General features: G+C 43.6%; 2 protein-coding genes across 2 annotated transcripts; both read left to right on the forward strand.

The window, feature by feature from the left end:
* The first annotated feature begins 423 nt into the window (after positions 1 to 423).
* Positions 424 to 7,690, forward strand: rnf169 (ring finger protein 169). The gene is made up of 6 exons (XM_085795602.1): positions 424 to 833; positions 2,470 to 2,540; positions 2,999 to 3,085; positions 3,199 to 3,299; positions 4,122 to 4,212; positions 4,602 to 7,690. Exons 1-6 carry the CDS (start codon positions 506 to 508, stop codon positions 5,724 to 5,726), a joined length of 1,803 nt encoding a protein of 600 aa, XP_085651728.1. The 5' UTR covers positions 424 to 505; the 3' UTR covers positions 5,727 to 7,690.
* Positions 7,691 to 9,478: 1,788 nt separating this feature from the next.
* spcs2 (signal peptidase complex subunit 2) lies at positions 9,479 to 15,201 on the forward strand. Its single transcript, XM_085795603.1, has 5 exons — positions 9,479 to 9,526; positions 11,159 to 11,242; positions 11,466 to 11,625; positions 11,790 to 11,925; positions 13,262 to 15,201. Exons 1-5 carry the CDS (start codon positions 9,485 to 9,487, stop codon positions 13,446 to 13,448), a joined length of 609 nt encoding a protein of 202 aa, XP_085651729.1. The 5' UTR covers positions 9,479 to 9,484; the 3' UTR covers positions 13,449 to 15,201.
* The last annotated feature ends 1,175 nt before the right edge of the window (positions 15,202 to 16,376 follow it).

A 16,376-nucleotide genomic window follows, 5' to 3' on the forward strand; every position in this document is an offset into this window, starting at 1 on the left:
AGCACATTTTTAGACAATGAGACTTTCAGCTTTTCAAACTTTTCACAATCTTGACTGTTAATTATAGCACCACCATATGGCCGAATGGGGAATGTGTTTTGTGAAACACATCAGCTGGACAATTTCAAATAAATGGGCCAAAATTTGAGAGGGGCGAGGCCTTTTTCAAAATTTTATTCTGGCTCCTACTTCCTGGGCAAATGGGCAGGTGATGTATACACTTCCACACATGTTTTCATACCAAGTTTTACGCGTTTAATTCATTCCAGATCTGGCAACTGGAGCCACAGCAAAAGACTCATTGTAGTGATGAATCAGTTCGGGGTGAAAACGTGTTTGTAGTTTTATTTTGAAGTGTCACCCTGAGAGGCTCTCGCCGTGCTCCAGCTCCGCGGTTGGCGGGCTGCAGGCGCGTCCTCTCTGCGCTCCTGCTTTCCGACGGCGGCGGCGGCAGGGCGGGGTTTGTTGTGAGAGCGGACCGGAGAGAGCAGACTCAACAGGGAAGATGGCGACCGCAGGGTCCGCCGAGCGGCCTGGCAGACCGGCGAGCGCCGCTGCCGGCAGGTCCCGTTCCGGCTCCGGCCCCGGAGCTCGGTGCGGGTCCGGGTCCGGGTCTGGGTCTAGCCCGCCAGAGGACGAAGGGACCAAGTGCGCAGCGTGCGTGGAGGCTCAGCCCGGCGGCGGCGGCGGCGGCTCGCCCTGCGGACACCCGGCCTGTCCGCTGTGCCTGGCCCGGAGACACCCCGGCAGCACGGAGCGGCTCCGGAGGAGGAGTGACCCCGAGAGCAGCGGCGGCGGCAGGGCGGGAAGGAGGGACTGTGACAGCCAGAGAGGTCGGTCTGTTCACCGCACAAACTACAGCTCACATTCCGCTATATCAGCGCCGGCGCTGGCTGTTTGTTCAACTAACGAGACGCTAGAAAAACATCGAAACATCCAGAGTTTTACCAGCGTCCTGAGTAACTTTTATCCCAAGTTTAGTTTGAACCACAGGAGGCCTGGGGAGTCTATGACTGTCTGTCAGGTAAAACTGACCCCGATTCAGTTCACACTGAAAAACATGACTGGCCGGTCCGTGAGCCTCGGTTAGCAGGAGTTTCACTCAGAAAACATGTTATGAGGCAGAAATAAATAGTGATTAACTGTTATGGTGAGTTGTGTGAAGTAGACGCTGACCTCCAGTGAACTCAAAGACCTGAACCAACTAATCTGGTGAATGGACCTGACGATACTGACATAATGTGTTGTTTCATTCTTATAAATGTATGGAAACTGCACACTGTTGTTAGAAAACAAGCCGTTTTACAGTATTTGGTTAGATTTGTAATTAGGGCTGGTGTTGGCGGACTTGTCCGGACTTGTACGGTTGGAGGAGGAGCTGCTTTACTACAGTGTTAATATCTGGTTATTTCACTCATCTGTGTTTGTGTCCAGTCTCATTCAGTTTAACCTCAGCTGTTCAGCACTAACCTCTGCCTGTCTTTATATATTGATATATGATTACATATTTATACAACTAACACGTAAAATAGATTATTTGATTAGATCTGTTTTAGATTGAATGCAAAACAACCAGCTAAGAAAAAATACTTGAACTTATTCACCCTGAAGTCTATGAATGATGCTCTGTCCCTTAACTATTTTCTATTTTGCTTTCTTAAGTGTTAATTCAACTAATGTTCATCTTTAAATCATGCCGTTTGTGTCACACTGGAGAAGTGTTTCTAATAGTCAGAGCCTCTGTGTGTCGACATGGCCAACATTGTACTGTTAACTACACAGAGTCAATAAAGGTGAGAGCCCAGGACAGTTCTCTTGTGGAACTGTTCTGATGAAATCCATGACTCAATCAGTTAATCTCATACCACAGCTGAATAATCGTCTATTTGTTTATTTAGTAAAATGTGTGAGATATCAGCTGGCTCCACTTCCTCCTACTGTGTGTTACTCATCTGACTGAGCTGAATGTTTTACTGGTTGTACCGTTGGATGGGTACAACTATTTGACTGAGTTCAGTTTGGGTCCGATAAAATATGAGCCTCTCAAGGTATTTTCTGTCATTTTATAGCTAAAAATTCACTTGAAAATTGTCTGAAGATTAATTGATAATGAAAATATCCACTTAAATGATAAAATAGTCTACTTATAATTGACACTTTAGTCGTATTATTTCTTCTCTAATGCCTCTCTGCTTACAGTGGTTTCTCATCTTTTTTTTTTTTTTTTTTTAAATGTGTATCAATGAAGGTTTTTATTTTGAGTTAGGTACTGAATCTGTTTGTGGTCAGAGAACTAAACAGCAGGTATTTATAGTTCATGTTTAATTTAAGTTTGTTTATTTCTTTTATATTATTTGTTCCAATGATCATTTAAATCACAACATTTTACAACTTTTGTTCAAAAGACATTTTAAACAACTCAATTCCTCCTGGGTTTATGTTGTGGTTCCTCTCTTGTTCTGTTTCCAGAGTTCTTCGTCTCCCCAGCTCTCATCCCGAAGTCTGCAGACGTTTCATCAGGACTGAGCGGGAAACACAAGGTGAGTCAGAGAGATGGTTAGGATGGTCAGAGGAACAACACTCTGAGTTGGTTGTATTATAACTCTACTGGTGGTTTTCTTAAAAACTAAAATCTCTTATGTAAACATTCAATGAATCATCCATCCAACCATCCAGGTGTCAATTTTTATCCTATGTGATACTAAAAAACATCTGGGCTATCATAAGGGTCCCTTCAGTGGAGTTTGGATGTTCTTGCTGTGCCTGTATGGATCCTCTCCAGGCTCTTCAGTTTCCCGCCACAGTCCAAACACATGCACACCAGGTGGACTGGTGACTTTAAATTGTGCGGTGTTACCGCCACTACTTCAAAAAGTCCTAGTGAAAACACTGTATCTGCTTGTGTTCATGTAGGAACAAGATGAATGTGTGATGACGTCTGGTCCATTAATGCTTTGTTTATAACACTGCGGTTTTGTTCATGATTGTTGTGTTTCAGCTGTTGTTGTCTGAGGACCGAGAGGAGCTCAGGAGAAGGAACACTCTGATCTGTAAAGATGAATCAGCACGACGCGATGAAGAGACCGTGAGTCTGATCTGTCTTATACTGTGCAGCCTGCATATTTAACATCCAGCTCAGTGTGCCAGTCTCTTCTGCTCCGACGCAGGTGTTTACTTAAAATCTCTGTTTGTTCTCAGGGAGTCCTGTCAGACTCGGAGAATGAGGAGCCGATCAGCAGGAGAATCAGAAACATCTCCGCCTTCATCAGGAAAACCAAAAACATGTCAGCTGTCACTAGGTGAGCTTGAGAGAAACAGCTTCAGCATCGTTTTTTCAATATCAAACCATCTGGTGGGAGTTTACACAAATCAGTCAGTCAAACATGCAGGAAAGAGAAGAGGTGGTCTTTTTTCATTCACACAACAAACATGTTGGGCAGCAGCTGTACGTCTGCCACCCTTAGGGGTCGCCAAATCAAACATTTAGCAGTGCTGATGTTGAGGCTTTAAAGACCCCCTCCCACGAAAATCGTGTTTTTCGTGCTTTTCACATGTTCCTGTGGCATTTTTCTTGTGTTAGAGCACATATCAGCAGAAAAGGAAGTGCAAAATTGCATTTCTGAGTTTTTCTGCCTTCAAATTGCTGTGAACCAATGGCAGACGCAAACTGGCAGTTTCAGGGAGACTGGAGCTGACGTGTCACAGCTCCAGGGGAGGGCACTAGTGCTACAAGCTCCCGCCCCGCTCTGCATCTGGCTCAGAGGTGAAAGGCTTGGCAGCTCGGTGTAGCTGCCAAGGTATAACAGGTGTAGCTCACCTGGTAGAGCAGCTTGCACCGCGAGCAAGGGACTATGTTCCAGTCTGGGATCGAATCCCAGTGTGGAGTATTACGCTAAACGCGCTGAATCTGTAATTGTACAATGTCCAGCTGTCAGCGTGCGAGGGGGTGGCTGGGCGGGTGCAGAGCAGCGCAGTCTCCGCCCACCCTCCAGAGGTGCATTGCTAATGAGCTGGTTTTAAAATGACCAAAAAGGGTCACGGGAGGGGGACTTTAACACACTGCTGCACAGGCTGTGACTAACAGTTGTCTCATTGCTGTGACTGGTGTTTCTCCTCTTCAGTGGTTCTCAGAGGAGTCAAAGCTGCACTGACCCAGTAGAGGACAGCGGGGGGAAAGGGAAGGTCACCACCCAGCCGGCCATGATGGATGAGGTACGACTCCAAATGTCGAGATGGTTCCACATTTACAGAATGAGTTTTTGATTTTACATTCACCTCTCTGCCCCTGTCACCTGTTCAACAGTGGGCAAACCTTACCTGGTCTTATTCACACAATGTACAGCGACTTGTCCCTTACAGCCCAATTGGTACATCATAGAAGTCAAAGGTGTATGGCTTTAAAAGCCTTTATTGCACTGTTTAATGATTCAATACATGATAGAGTACCATTAAGGAAGACAGGTGGGCACTGGTACCCAAGAGCAAAGTCGTCTTTATTAGTCTTTACTATTGCCTCTATTGCCTTGTGTGTGAAATCTGTACCTGCGAGGCCCCTTCTTTCTGATCTTGTGTCTTAAACTGTTTGTGTCGCTCTCTGTCAGGTTGGCATTGGTCACAGCTACACAGCAGGAATCCTCCTCTCCTCTGAGAACAGTCGCTCTGTCTCAGCTCCGATCACCGCCCCTGACCGGAGGCTCACCTGGCGAGCTGTGGTCACCTCATCTTCGTCACTGACTCCACTGGTCCTCCCTCTGCTCCGGCCTGAGCGCTCCATCAGCCCCGAGAGCAACGACAGCATCTCCGAGGAGCTCAACCACTTCAAACCCATCGTCTGCTCGCCATGCACACCACCCAAACGGCTACCAGACGGTCGTCTGATGGAGCCCACCATCGTAAAGTCCACGCCCAGGAATCTGACCCGGGGCCTGCAGAAGGCCACTACCTACGAAGCCAGTCCTGCCGTGCTGCAGAAGTGGAAACAGATCGAGCTGGATCGCCAGAGCCTCAAAGTGAACTCCAAGGCCACGCTGACAAGCCCCGTTATGGAGCTGCATAACAAGACCGCCGTAGGGGAGGAGGCCACAAAGACTAGTAAGTCTGCTGCAGGAGATGGAGTGACGTCCTGCAATAAAAGGAGGCTGCTGTTCGATCCTCCAGCTGGGGACACGGATACCCCCCAGAAACAAAACATAAAGATCAGAGTCCCAGCGATCCGCTACAGTGGCGAGGTGACTTTCAGAAGTTCAGACTTTGAGTCGCTGGTTGCTGCTCCTGAGTCCTGCAGTGGGGGAGCACTGTTTAGTCGAAAACAATCATTCTCGCCATATACTAAGAACTCTGGTTTCCAGTCGTGTAAATTGGTGCCAAAGGACTCACAGAGTCCGAGGAAGGAGTCTGACAGTAGCATGCCCAACCAGTCTACCTCAAGGAGGGGCAAGAAGAGGAAGCAGAAGACCAAACACCTGGATTCAGATCGGGACAGCGACCTGAAGAGAAACCGGACGGGGGGTCAGGAGGCCTTTGATGAGCGGTACATCCATCAGATCCAGCAGGAGCGTCAGGACCGGGTGTTGGCCCTGAAGCTGCAGAGACAGTTTGACCTGGAGAACCATACTGTCAACTGCAGAAGGAGCCCTGACAAGTACTTCCTGCGGTCCTGGATGTCCAATCAGAACCGCAGGAGGCGCGGCCTAAGGAGATCCCGACGAATCAACAAGAAGCACTAGAGAGGAGTCGTCTGCTGACTCTGCACAAAGGCAGAAAGGAAGAGGTTCATATATGCAAAGTGCCAAACGATGAAGGTGTCACAAACAGTATGAATGTTTTTACACGACCGTCGTCTCAGCAGCAGCCGGACCTTATTTCAGGAGAAGCTGAGGAGGAGGGTCAATCATTCCTGTACTTTTCCTCCAGATGTCATTTTCTCACCAGCAAATCACCAAAAACTGAGCTCACGAGACAAAGAAGAGACGGTTTTAATTTAAAGAGCGACAGTATCGAAAGGAGCAGAGTGAACTCAGAAACCACACACTCATCAGTTTTACATCCACCTTACAATCTGTTCATTGATCAGACTGAAGAAACAGTCAGTGGAGCTACAGAGGCATGCTTCATTTATCTAGAAAAGTTCAAAAATCAATATGGGGGGGCACAAAATAGTCGTTGGAGCAATAATCGGTGTATAGATGTGAGTTGTGAGGATACACATGGCTGATAACAACAACATTAAGTGATAGTTAAACATTTTAATATTTGACTTCGCTGTTCTTACAAACATAATCATGACGTTGTTTGCCTGTCGCCTTCTTAATGACCAATATCAAGCCACAAGGTCCATGCAGCAGAAAAGCGCTAAATTGCTTAAAAAATGTATCAATGATTAAAATAGTAACAGATTATTTTTCTAATCGTTGCTTGACTAAATTAAAATCTGGATGAGGACACAAGATTACGTGACATATTAAAAAGGACTCTCCTTAGCTTTTCATCTACTTTACTGATGCAGCAGAAAGTTTCATCCTAGTGAACATGAGGCTGTTGCCTCAAAGTTTTAACTTGTATGTCATCATGTTGCTTAATTTCATCACGGACAGGTTCATCACAGCTCCTGGACGCTACAGTTTTAATAATACTATACATGTTGAGTCCTTTGAGGAGTTGAAAGTTCAGCTGATCTTGTTGCGTGTTGACTGTAGGAGGAAACAGCCATCACATCCGGACACAGTCAGGTTCTGAACAAGGACCTGATCCGGTTTCCTCTGTGTGGCGACTTCAAATGTCTGATAACTGATGAGGCCTTTTCCTGCTCCATGGACCCTTTTCACCTGTGATTCATGTCTCTGCTGAAATCACCACGTGAGGAACCACCAAGGATGTATCTGCTCTAAAACCATCACATTTATAAACACCTCCCAGTAGGGCTACTTGTCCATCTCTGCCACAGCCCGTCTTCCAGTCTGAGTGTCCATTAGACCTTCTTTGTTCTCTGGGTATTGACCACCAATGTTTTGAAGCTGTGGCTGGAGTCTTCTCCAACACCACTGAGGCTCATGGGTACTCGAACCTAGACCCATCTGAAGGAGGAAAAAAGGATTTCTTGAACAGTGTGGCTCATGAGACTGTGGATTGCTTCATTGCTGTCAAGGAGAGAAAGGTCATATGACTGGAAGAGCCCTGTTGGCTTTTGGAGTCATGATTAAAGAGTACAGCTTAATGACTACAAAAGACACTGAGGGGTCAGTGACAGAGTACGAAGATAGAAGCCATGTTCACATTGGGTGATTGGTGGAGGGTCACAGTACATGTTACTGATGATCTTAGCATTAATGTTTCTTTTTATGTTCCAGTCAGAAACCAAACCAAAACCTTAAACCTTATAGGGTTTTGGTTTAGCTGGTTTAGCTGTGTCCTATGGCCTAAGGCTTAGACCATAGGACACAGCTGAACCTGAGTTTGTAGTTATTGCCTGATAAAGTAAAAGAAGGATCAGGGCTGCTAAGTGAATTCTCTGGTCTATAAAATCTCTTGTATCCAACCAGCATCAAAACCTCAAAAACATAAAATGTGCAGCAAACAGATCAGAGAGGCTGTAAACAACAGGTTTTTTGTTAAAAATAACTGACACCATTAATTATCTATAAAGTTCCGAGTTATTCTATTGTTGATCAATTACTTGGCTAATTGGTGTAGCTCCAATGAGATTTGTGACCCTCATTCAGGCACCAAACAAGTTATTCTTCTTTACTAAAGTTTGGTGTTGGAAAAATAGAAGAAAAAATGTGATTTTTTTATTTCATTTTATTTCTTTTGAAAATCTGTGTTTTTCCTGTTGTTTTCACAGTTTTAATCGGCAAGTTTTTACTCCTCCTGTGCTGTGTCCATTTTTGCTTAATTAAAGAAACAAGAGGAAAGATGCACACACAGAAACTAATCAGCACTGTTTTATTTTTTATTTTGTTCAGAAACATCTGCCTTTAAGAATTTGGCAGTACATCAATGAAATTGCCAAAACAAAAATATAAAAAGGTGCATCTCTAAATCTTATGTTGCATTCCACCAGTGAATACCCTCTACTTTAATGTGAATACAGCTTGTACCTGTCACCTGCAGATCATTAACTCTTCACATTCCTCATAGCCATCAGCTGATGTTTCTGTCAGTGATGTAATCATCAGTCAAGCCCTGGGTTTCCTTAATCATCTTTGCCATGTGCAGTTTTTGTCCTCTCAGCTGCCACATGTTCCTGAGTGAGTGTAAAGTTTTGTTTCGAATCGTTGATGGTGACAGTGTTAGTAGGTGTTGGAGAGTTTGTGTTCAAACTCTTTGCTGTGTCTCTGATGGAGCTGAAGGGCTTTTTTTTTTTTTTACTGACGCCACACGAGCTTTACTCTCTACAACACTGATATGCACATTTTATAAAGCTGTACTAAAGCATTCATCCCTCAGTTGATGCAGTCTGACAGCAGAGTGTTCAGGGCAGTGGTACTGGTGGTGGTCAGGTTTTGGGGGGGCGGGGGGGTCGTGGGGATTATAATGCTGAGTGCCAAATGACCAGAGACTGTCTGATGGACGATGTTAATAGTTTATACAGTGATTTAGTAGTTTTGTACAAGATGAGAAGGAGAGCAGGGGCTGTTGGGAAACATGGAAAATAAAATAAAAAACCCTGAAAAACCTGATACTTCTGTATGTCCTGTCCTCTGTAATGTGTGTGTGTGTGTGTGTGTGTGTGTGTGTGTGTGTGTGTGTGTGTGAGTGTGAGAGAGAGAAACAATGCAGATTTGAACCAGCTCCAGTGCCGTCAGATAAAAACAATACACACAAAAGATATAAAAGATGAATTTATTATTATAGAAAAGATTAATTAAAATAAATGAAAAAAAATCGTTCTGAACGATTTTAATGGTTTAATATAAACTTTTTTTTTTTTTTAAATAGTGTGTCAGTGTTGCAGCAATATGAATTCCATTGTATTCAGAGTGCTGCTCAGTGCTTCCCCTGCCTGTCAAATGTCATGTTCTTTTTTCACAAATGTGGGAATGATAGTCAAAAAGCCCAGTAAGAATTATTTCATGGTGCCCAAAATCCCTAGCGGCGCCCCTGCCCACAGTTATTGTATGTACCTGTGTCTGTGATCAGCTCAGTGAGAGAGAGAGACACAGGTTAGCGACTGTCCATCCCACACAATGAGCAACAACTCTTTGCCAACCTGATTTATCTCCATGGTTAAAAGAAAAAAAAAAAAAAGGGTCAGAGTCAGAGATGCAATAGATAATTAATGATTCTTGATTATTTTAATTAGCACATGTTATTTGAAACTGTCTTCCCGTATAAAATGTACGGATACCCGCGTGGTTGTAGTTTCATTGCGCCGAGAAAAAGGAAGCGCGCTCCTCGGGGACGCGGACGCGGTGACGTCAGACGTTACTATTCGTTCAAAAGTCTCTGAGAGCCAATCAGAAGCGTCCAGGTCACAGGTGAGAAGATGGCTGCCGCGAGGAACGGAAAGAGTGGACTGCTGGAGAAAGTGAGGATTAAAGTTTTATTGTTATTGGTTGTCGGCGTTAAATTAAAAACGGGTGTTTCTGTTTTGTAACGGAGGTTAAAGTGTAGGAGCGGACAGGTGCGGGTGCACGCGGTGCTCTCAGTCTGTGCATCGGAGTTCCGGTTAGCAAGCTAAGCTAATGCTAGCTGGCTAAAATGAAATTACATTGTCAGTGAGAATGTAAACATAAATGTTGAAAGGCGTCGGTATGGAGGGGGAGAATCGATCGTGCAGTTTTGTGCTTGAATGAACGAGTCGGTCCGTGTTCAGCCCGCGCTGTGTGAAGTGTAACTTAGCGGGTCTGTTTCCTGTTTCCAGCTGTTAACTCTCCGACGGCGGCTGCTGCTGCTGCTGCTGCTGCTGCTGCAAACACTGAAACAAACTCTGCACAGCAGGCGACTGACGTTTGTTGTTTGTGCTGCTTAGTCGCACAGATCATACAGCAGTGTTTCTTATTGACGAAACTACCCGGCCTCAGTTTGGGATCACAGCTGCATGATCCATCTGTCTGCTACATGATCTGCACGTACAACACACGTTTGTTTGAAAGACATTGAAATCAATGGGGGACACGTCGTTCAGTGGGAACTTCAATCCAGGCTGTTGTATTTAGAGATCTCTCGTTTTCAAGAACCGGTCGACGGAGCTCGGATCACATCCGGTGACAGATGCAGATCTCCCCGTGTTTCTGGTGCTGTAACGTTAAGCCTGTCTGCCTCTGCACTGTGGTGTGCTGACGTGTCTGTGTGACAGTCAGGATGTCCAGGTTGTACTGATGCGCTACAGTAGTTTATAAGGCTGTGTGATCATTGCGGAGAATATAATGTGGTGTGATGTTTCCATGCTATGTCAACACAAATAGCTCTGCCACTGGACTGGCACTGGACTGTTGCTAAGCAACACAAACACGTCTACAGGTTAGCTCGGGAGCTGAAGTATCCAGGCCTTTTTTTTTTAGAGCTGCATCATAGTGCAATCACATGGACAGATGTTGCATGTGATTATGATTTCAGTGTTGATGGTGATTTGTGCTTCATTTTCACTGTATACTGTATAAAATGTATGATGTGTTTTTGTTGGGTCTTGTACCAAACAAACACGTCCCTTTAGATCTTGAAATATGATTTGTTGACATATGACATTTCATGTTGCTTATGCTAATGCACAACAATGTGGTGTCTTTTACCGTAATTAAAAAAACAGTGCAGCTGGATATAGTGCACTTAATTCAAATATTATTTGTTTTTTGTTGTTCAAAGTGTGTCTTAGATCTTAGATACATTTCAATAGTTTATTTAAAGCATATTAATGTTCAGTAGAACACATTAACAGGATGATGCATGTAGCTAAATGTCCCAATGTCTATCTGCACGTTGTGTGTTGTATGAAAATAATAATTGTTGTTTTAGAACATTATATTGTCCCAGCTCTGTTGTCTTTTCCATGTTGGTGAGTTTACATTAATCTGAAATGTAAACACTTTTGAAAAGTCATAAAGAGCTTTGGACTTTGAAACAATGTTTTTCTAAATGCCCAAACATCAACCGGTAACTTGATAGTAAACAGTGATCAAGCTGATGTCGGTCATAATTAGGTATTGATTGTGTGTTTCAGTGGAGGATCGATGAGAAACCAGTGAAGATTGATAAATGGGATGGAGCTGCTGTGAAGAACTCTCTGGATGATGCCGCCAAAAAGGTATTTATTTTTACTCTTAACACAATCAGTGCATGTGATAAACACTCAGCGAAGAACCAGTGTGTGATTAGAGCCATCGAGTGGTGAGGTGGCAGATGGCAACCAAATTATATGTATCTATTGTCTTCATCATGTTTTAGTGCAGTTTGTTGTGTCTGGACTTTACTGAACCAACCTGCACCTCATCCCTAACCCTGTTGTCTTGCTGCTGCGCCCCCTGCAGGTGCTGTTGGAGAAGTACGGGTACGTGGAGAACTTCGGACTGGTGGACGGTCGGCTGTTGATCTGTACTATTTCCTGTCTGTTTGCCATGTTGGCTCTGGTCTGGGACTACCTGCACCCGTTCCCTGAGTCCAGACCGGTCCTCGCTTGCTGTGTCATCTCATATCCTTTAAGTTGAACAGGAAGTTGACCTGAGTTCACCTGGTCTGCAGCAGAGCTGTTAGAGTCACTTGTAGCAGAATTAAAACCAGTGTTGTCTCAGAACCGGGACAGTCCAGGTTCACTGTGTTTTATGTTTGGCGGTTCCTTAACTCATCCCTCTTCACGTACTTCATCATGATGGGCATCCTGACTCTGTACACCTCATACAAAGAGAAGAACATCTTCCTGGTGGCCCTGCAGAAAGATCCAGCTGGAATGGATCCCGACCACATCTGGCAGCTCGCCTCCTCTCTCAAACGGTCAGTCTCTCCCTCCAGCATCTCACTCTTATGTTTAATCCTAATTGTCCATTTCCCACTAATCCTTAATCTGCCTGCTATTCCACTGCACATAGTGAATGAGCAGGTTAGAAATTAAATAGGTAGAATATTTTCTGTAACACTGGATACAGGATGTTGGAGTTTAGAGTAGTTTTGGCAGTACAGTGCTGTGAAAATGAGCAGGTCAGTCTGATTGCTGTGACACCATCAGTCTGTCTCTGTGTATCTGGCTTTACATCAGCATAATCCAAAAAAACAATATTAAAGGGACAACGAGGAGTTTTGGAAAAGCGAAGCGTTTTCACACTACATTTATGAGCCTCCGCGCGTACCGTAAAATTCTTTGACCGGCGCAAGACAGACTCATGTTTTCATTCATCAATAATTAAAGTCAGAGGTTCAAAGAGGTTCACATACCGTCGGAGTTTCTAACATAAACAGCGATTCAGCTGCGTTATTCTCATGACTCGCCACAAAGGAAACGCTGGTCGGCTCGACCAGCATTTCCGCCACCACTAATAATAACAAAATAACGATAGAGACAGAACGATATATTTATCGAAAATGGGCCCATTAACAAGTGTGGGTAGCGGAGATTCATCCACATTAACGTGAGACTTTTTTATAACCGAATAGAAACTCCTCGTTGTCCCTTTAACTGTATGTGTTAACTTGAAACCAACTCTATCAACAAAGCAGCTGAGTTTTGGAGTTTCTTTACCAGTCATTGCGCTTTCAAATGATTTATCAAGAGTATACAGTGTTTATACCTAGGATCCCTTGTCTCTACATTAATCAACTATTCAGTTTTCAGTGGACGCTCATATATAGGGAGATTAAATAACTCATCTGCTGACTTTTTGGACAAAGAGGTTACACTCTCTGCTGAGTACAACAGCCAATATCGATGATCCTCTCACTTTCTCTATGATCATTTTACAGTAAAAAATATGTGAAACAAGCACAAGAGTGTGTTAATATGTTGATAAGAACATAGATGTTATTGAGACTTAATATCCTTCATTTTACACATTGACCACATGACAAAAACAAAAACAAACCCTGATTGAAACATTTGTCAGGTGTGGACAGAACAGTCTGTTGCTTTATTATTCAAATAAAGTAACTACGTTTTAATTTAAACTCTTTGCTTCACTTCTCCATAAAATCCACGGCATGAAATCAGTGGCTTGGTCTAGTTATTGTCTGTATACAGTCAAAAGTTTGTTTGTATTTAGTTGTAGACTTGAGTCAAGATTATCATCACCAGTGACCTGGGGCTGACGTTCACTCCTGACTGTGTTTCTGTTTTCAGGTTTGATGACCAGTACACTCTCAGAGTTTCCTTCACCGATGGGAAGTCAAAGAGCTGGAGGGAAGCAGAGTTCACCGAGTCTGTATCGGCGTTCTTCGACGAGAACGGGACACTGGTGATGGACCAGTTTGAAAAGTGTGTTTCCAAACTCCACGACACGCTGGCCACAGAAAAGAAAACCAAATAAGACAGGAAGCAGTCCACCAGACCACCACCAGTTTTATTTTGATACTGAAGGAAGATCAGAGTGTTTCCCTCCTGTCAGCCGGTTCACTGGTTTCACGTCTTTTCTCTAACTGACCTGCACAGATAATCGATCAGAGCAGCTTCTCACAGTTTGGTTCAAATTCTCTCATCTTTTTTTTTATTATTATTATTTAGTCTTATACATTTGTCAACATGAATGAGTTGCTCCTGACATTTAATGACACACAAGTATTTATACATGCAACATGAGTTCAAAAACACAAAACAGCCTCCTGTGCTGAATTAATCAGCTAATCAATACAATTCACCAAATCACCAGGTTGTGATTCTCCTGAATTAGCAGCTCAGTGTTTTTATTTTGACCTGTTTGACTCTCAGAGCTAAAAGTGTGAACACCTCAGCATCTGTCTTTGTTATCTTTGTCGGGTCGTGACGAAACGGTGAAGTTCAGCTGCTGCTGTCATCTTAAGCATTTACTTACTTCAATGTTTTGTTTTTTAAACGGTTTACAGCTGTGACATGAGCGCGGCCTGTTATTATGAGATACTGACAGTACAGAGATGAACTGAGGTCTCAGGACTCAAACCAGGGACACTGTAGATGTGTGTTCTCCAGGATTGGGTCTCTGCAGCGTGATTTTCAGAGAACTGAAACTAGTGAACAACCTGAGGAGGGAAACCGAACCTGACAAGCTCAACATGATGTCTGTGGTCCCATCAGAGCTTTTCCCCTGCTTTCTCACAACGGTTTTTCTCTGATCTGATCATGATGATCATTCGTCAATTTGATCACTTTTGAAATATTAAAATCTACATCTCTGTTGAACATAAGGACCATTATTGATCTGATGAAGTCTTTGAGTGGGACTGTTTGAGTCTGAACTCGTCACACATTGTTTCCATTCGTCCCTCAGATCATCACCAGTTTCTTATTAGTGCTTTTGTCTTTTTGCAGTTTAAACATGTTGGAGCATTGAGCAGCCGGCTGAATGATCAGTTTGCTAAGTGTTTACACTTGTTTTTCCCCAGAGTTAATCTTTTAATCAGTATTTCTGTAAGAAGGTTGGAAGAACCTTTGAGCGCTCACTGTTCTAATACATACTATATTGTAACATCAGTCAGACTTCTTGTTTGTCGCCACTCCAGATGTGACATGGTGGCTGGGGCCATGCGAGGAGTTTGCATGTTCTCTTAAGGTTCTCCAGCCCCCCCCCCCCCCCCCCCCCCAAACATACACACATCAGGTTAATTGGCAACTCATTAAGTGGCCGTAGGTGTGAGCATGTAAGGTTGTTCCTCTCGATATGTCCGACCCGTGACAGACTGGGTGTACCGCCGACTCGCCCGGTGGTCAGTGACCCTACAGGGATGAGCCCACGTAGCTAATGGATAGATGAACCAGCAGCATCATCAACAGGTGTCATGACTGAGAAAACAAAGTAGAAATAGAAAATAGACACCCCACCCTCCTATCAGTGATGTCACGTGCTGATTAGCATCATCAACATGTAGCACTGAGGCCAGCAGGGCTGTGTAGATGCCAGTGATGTTAAACAGTGGATCCACCTCCCACCCCCCCACCCCCCCAAGATGGACATGATGCTGCCTTATAACAGGAAGTGGACTGATTGTCGACCAAACTTTTATTTTGAATGTTTTGTATCATTGTGTCAGAGCCTTATTGTTTGTAACCGTCGGCGAAAACATTAAAGATGGAGATTGTTACCAACAGAACGACCACGACCAGTTTGTTTTCGAGGGGAAACGAATCGCTCCTAATTTTGAAGTGCTCCTGAATTATGAACTTTATGTTAAATGAATGAAAGGGAACAGAGCGAGCTGAGGTGCAGGATTAGTGACTTTTTAATCACTAGACAAGTATTTTTCCTGTGTAGTTTTTGAGTAATCCTGGATCAAAATCCCCCACTAATCAGAAAAACAATGTTATTTTGCAAACTTTGATTTGGGATAAAAACGATTTCAAATGTATTTCATGAACCTTATGTATGTTATTTTATGTAACCTTAGTGTTGCAGTGATTGCAGTACTGCAGGTCACCCAGCAGAGGGAGCGCTGGGAGCACGATCATAGGCAGCAGTAAACCAGGTCATAATTAAGAGTTCCTGAGAAGAGAAGAGGGAATCTACTAGCAAATAAACTAATTACAGAATCTACTACTAATAATATAGTATAGTGAAACATGTAAAAGCTCCTCTCCTATAGAGACTCTAGTTAATAACAGATCCACTGGGACAGGAACCTGCACAGTCCAAAGCTCTACAATACTTATGAAAACCGGCAGATACACACAAACACACACACACAGGTCAGGTTGCTGTTGGACATGACTGTTCACAAAACATTTTCTCTCCACCGAATGTTCTAAATAAATGTAATACTAACAGGTTTTGTGGTGTTTATAAAAGTAGGGCATCTAACATGTATCTGTATGATGAAGTTAACCCTGAAAACAACAACAACAAAAAACTACGCCACTGTGACGTCCAAGTGGCTTCCAGCTGGAATAAGATCCTTTTGTCCTGTGTCTTGTCCTGTCTCAGGACACTCCCCATTAACATCCATAACATATAGATCCTAGACACTTTACAACAGTGTCTACAACTGTACAGCGGCATTGATTACAACCCGTTCATGTTGTGATGGTGCAAACATTTTTCTGTGTTTATATGTTTTTGGTTTCACCACCATAGACATGTCTCACAACAACATCAGAACACATAATAACACAATAAAAACATTTCAAGGATAGAAAATATAGAAAAATAGCCTATGGCAGTAACTGTACTTCACACATCACACATTCAAGTACATAATTTCATAATTTCATAAAGCACACCACAGTACGAACCTGCTGTGCAGGAAAACCCTCAGCAAAGGAAAAACAGGAG

This window comes from Trachurus japonicus, chromosome 13 (genome assembly GCF_045865225.1).
Source record: "Trachurus japonicus isolate A0001 chromosome 13, Traja_1.0".
In the NCBI taxonomy this organism is placed as follows: Eukaryota; Metazoa; Chordata; class Actinopteri; order Carangiformes; family Carangidae; genus Trachurus; species Trachurus japonicus.

Bases quoted from the DNA above. Each gene is read 5' to 3' on its own strand.
- spcs2 (XM_085795603.1), top strand. From the start codon at position 9,485: ATGGCTGCCGCGAGGAACGGAAAGAGTGGACTGCTGGAGAAA. The intron at 9,527-11,158 runs GTGAGGATTAAA...TGTGTGTTTCAG, and splicing joins AGAGTGGACTGCTGGAGAAA to TGGAGGATCGATGAGAAACC. The intron at 11,926-13,261 runs GTCAGTCTCTCC...TTCTGTTTTCAG, and splicing joins CTCGCCTCCTCTCTCAAACG to GTTTGATGACCAGTACACTC.
- rnf169 (XM_085795602.1), top strand. From the start codon at position 506: ATGGCGACCGCAGGGTCCGCCGAGCGGCCTGGCAGACCGGCGAGCGCC. The intron at 2,541-2,998 runs GTGAGTCAGAGA...GTTGTGTTTCAG, and splicing joins GACTGAGCGGGAAACACAAG to CTGTTGTTGTCTGAGGACCG. The intron at 4,213-4,601 runs GTACGACTCCAA...GCTCTCTGTCAG, and splicing joins AGCCGGCCATGATGGATGAG to GTTGGCATTGGTCACAGCTA.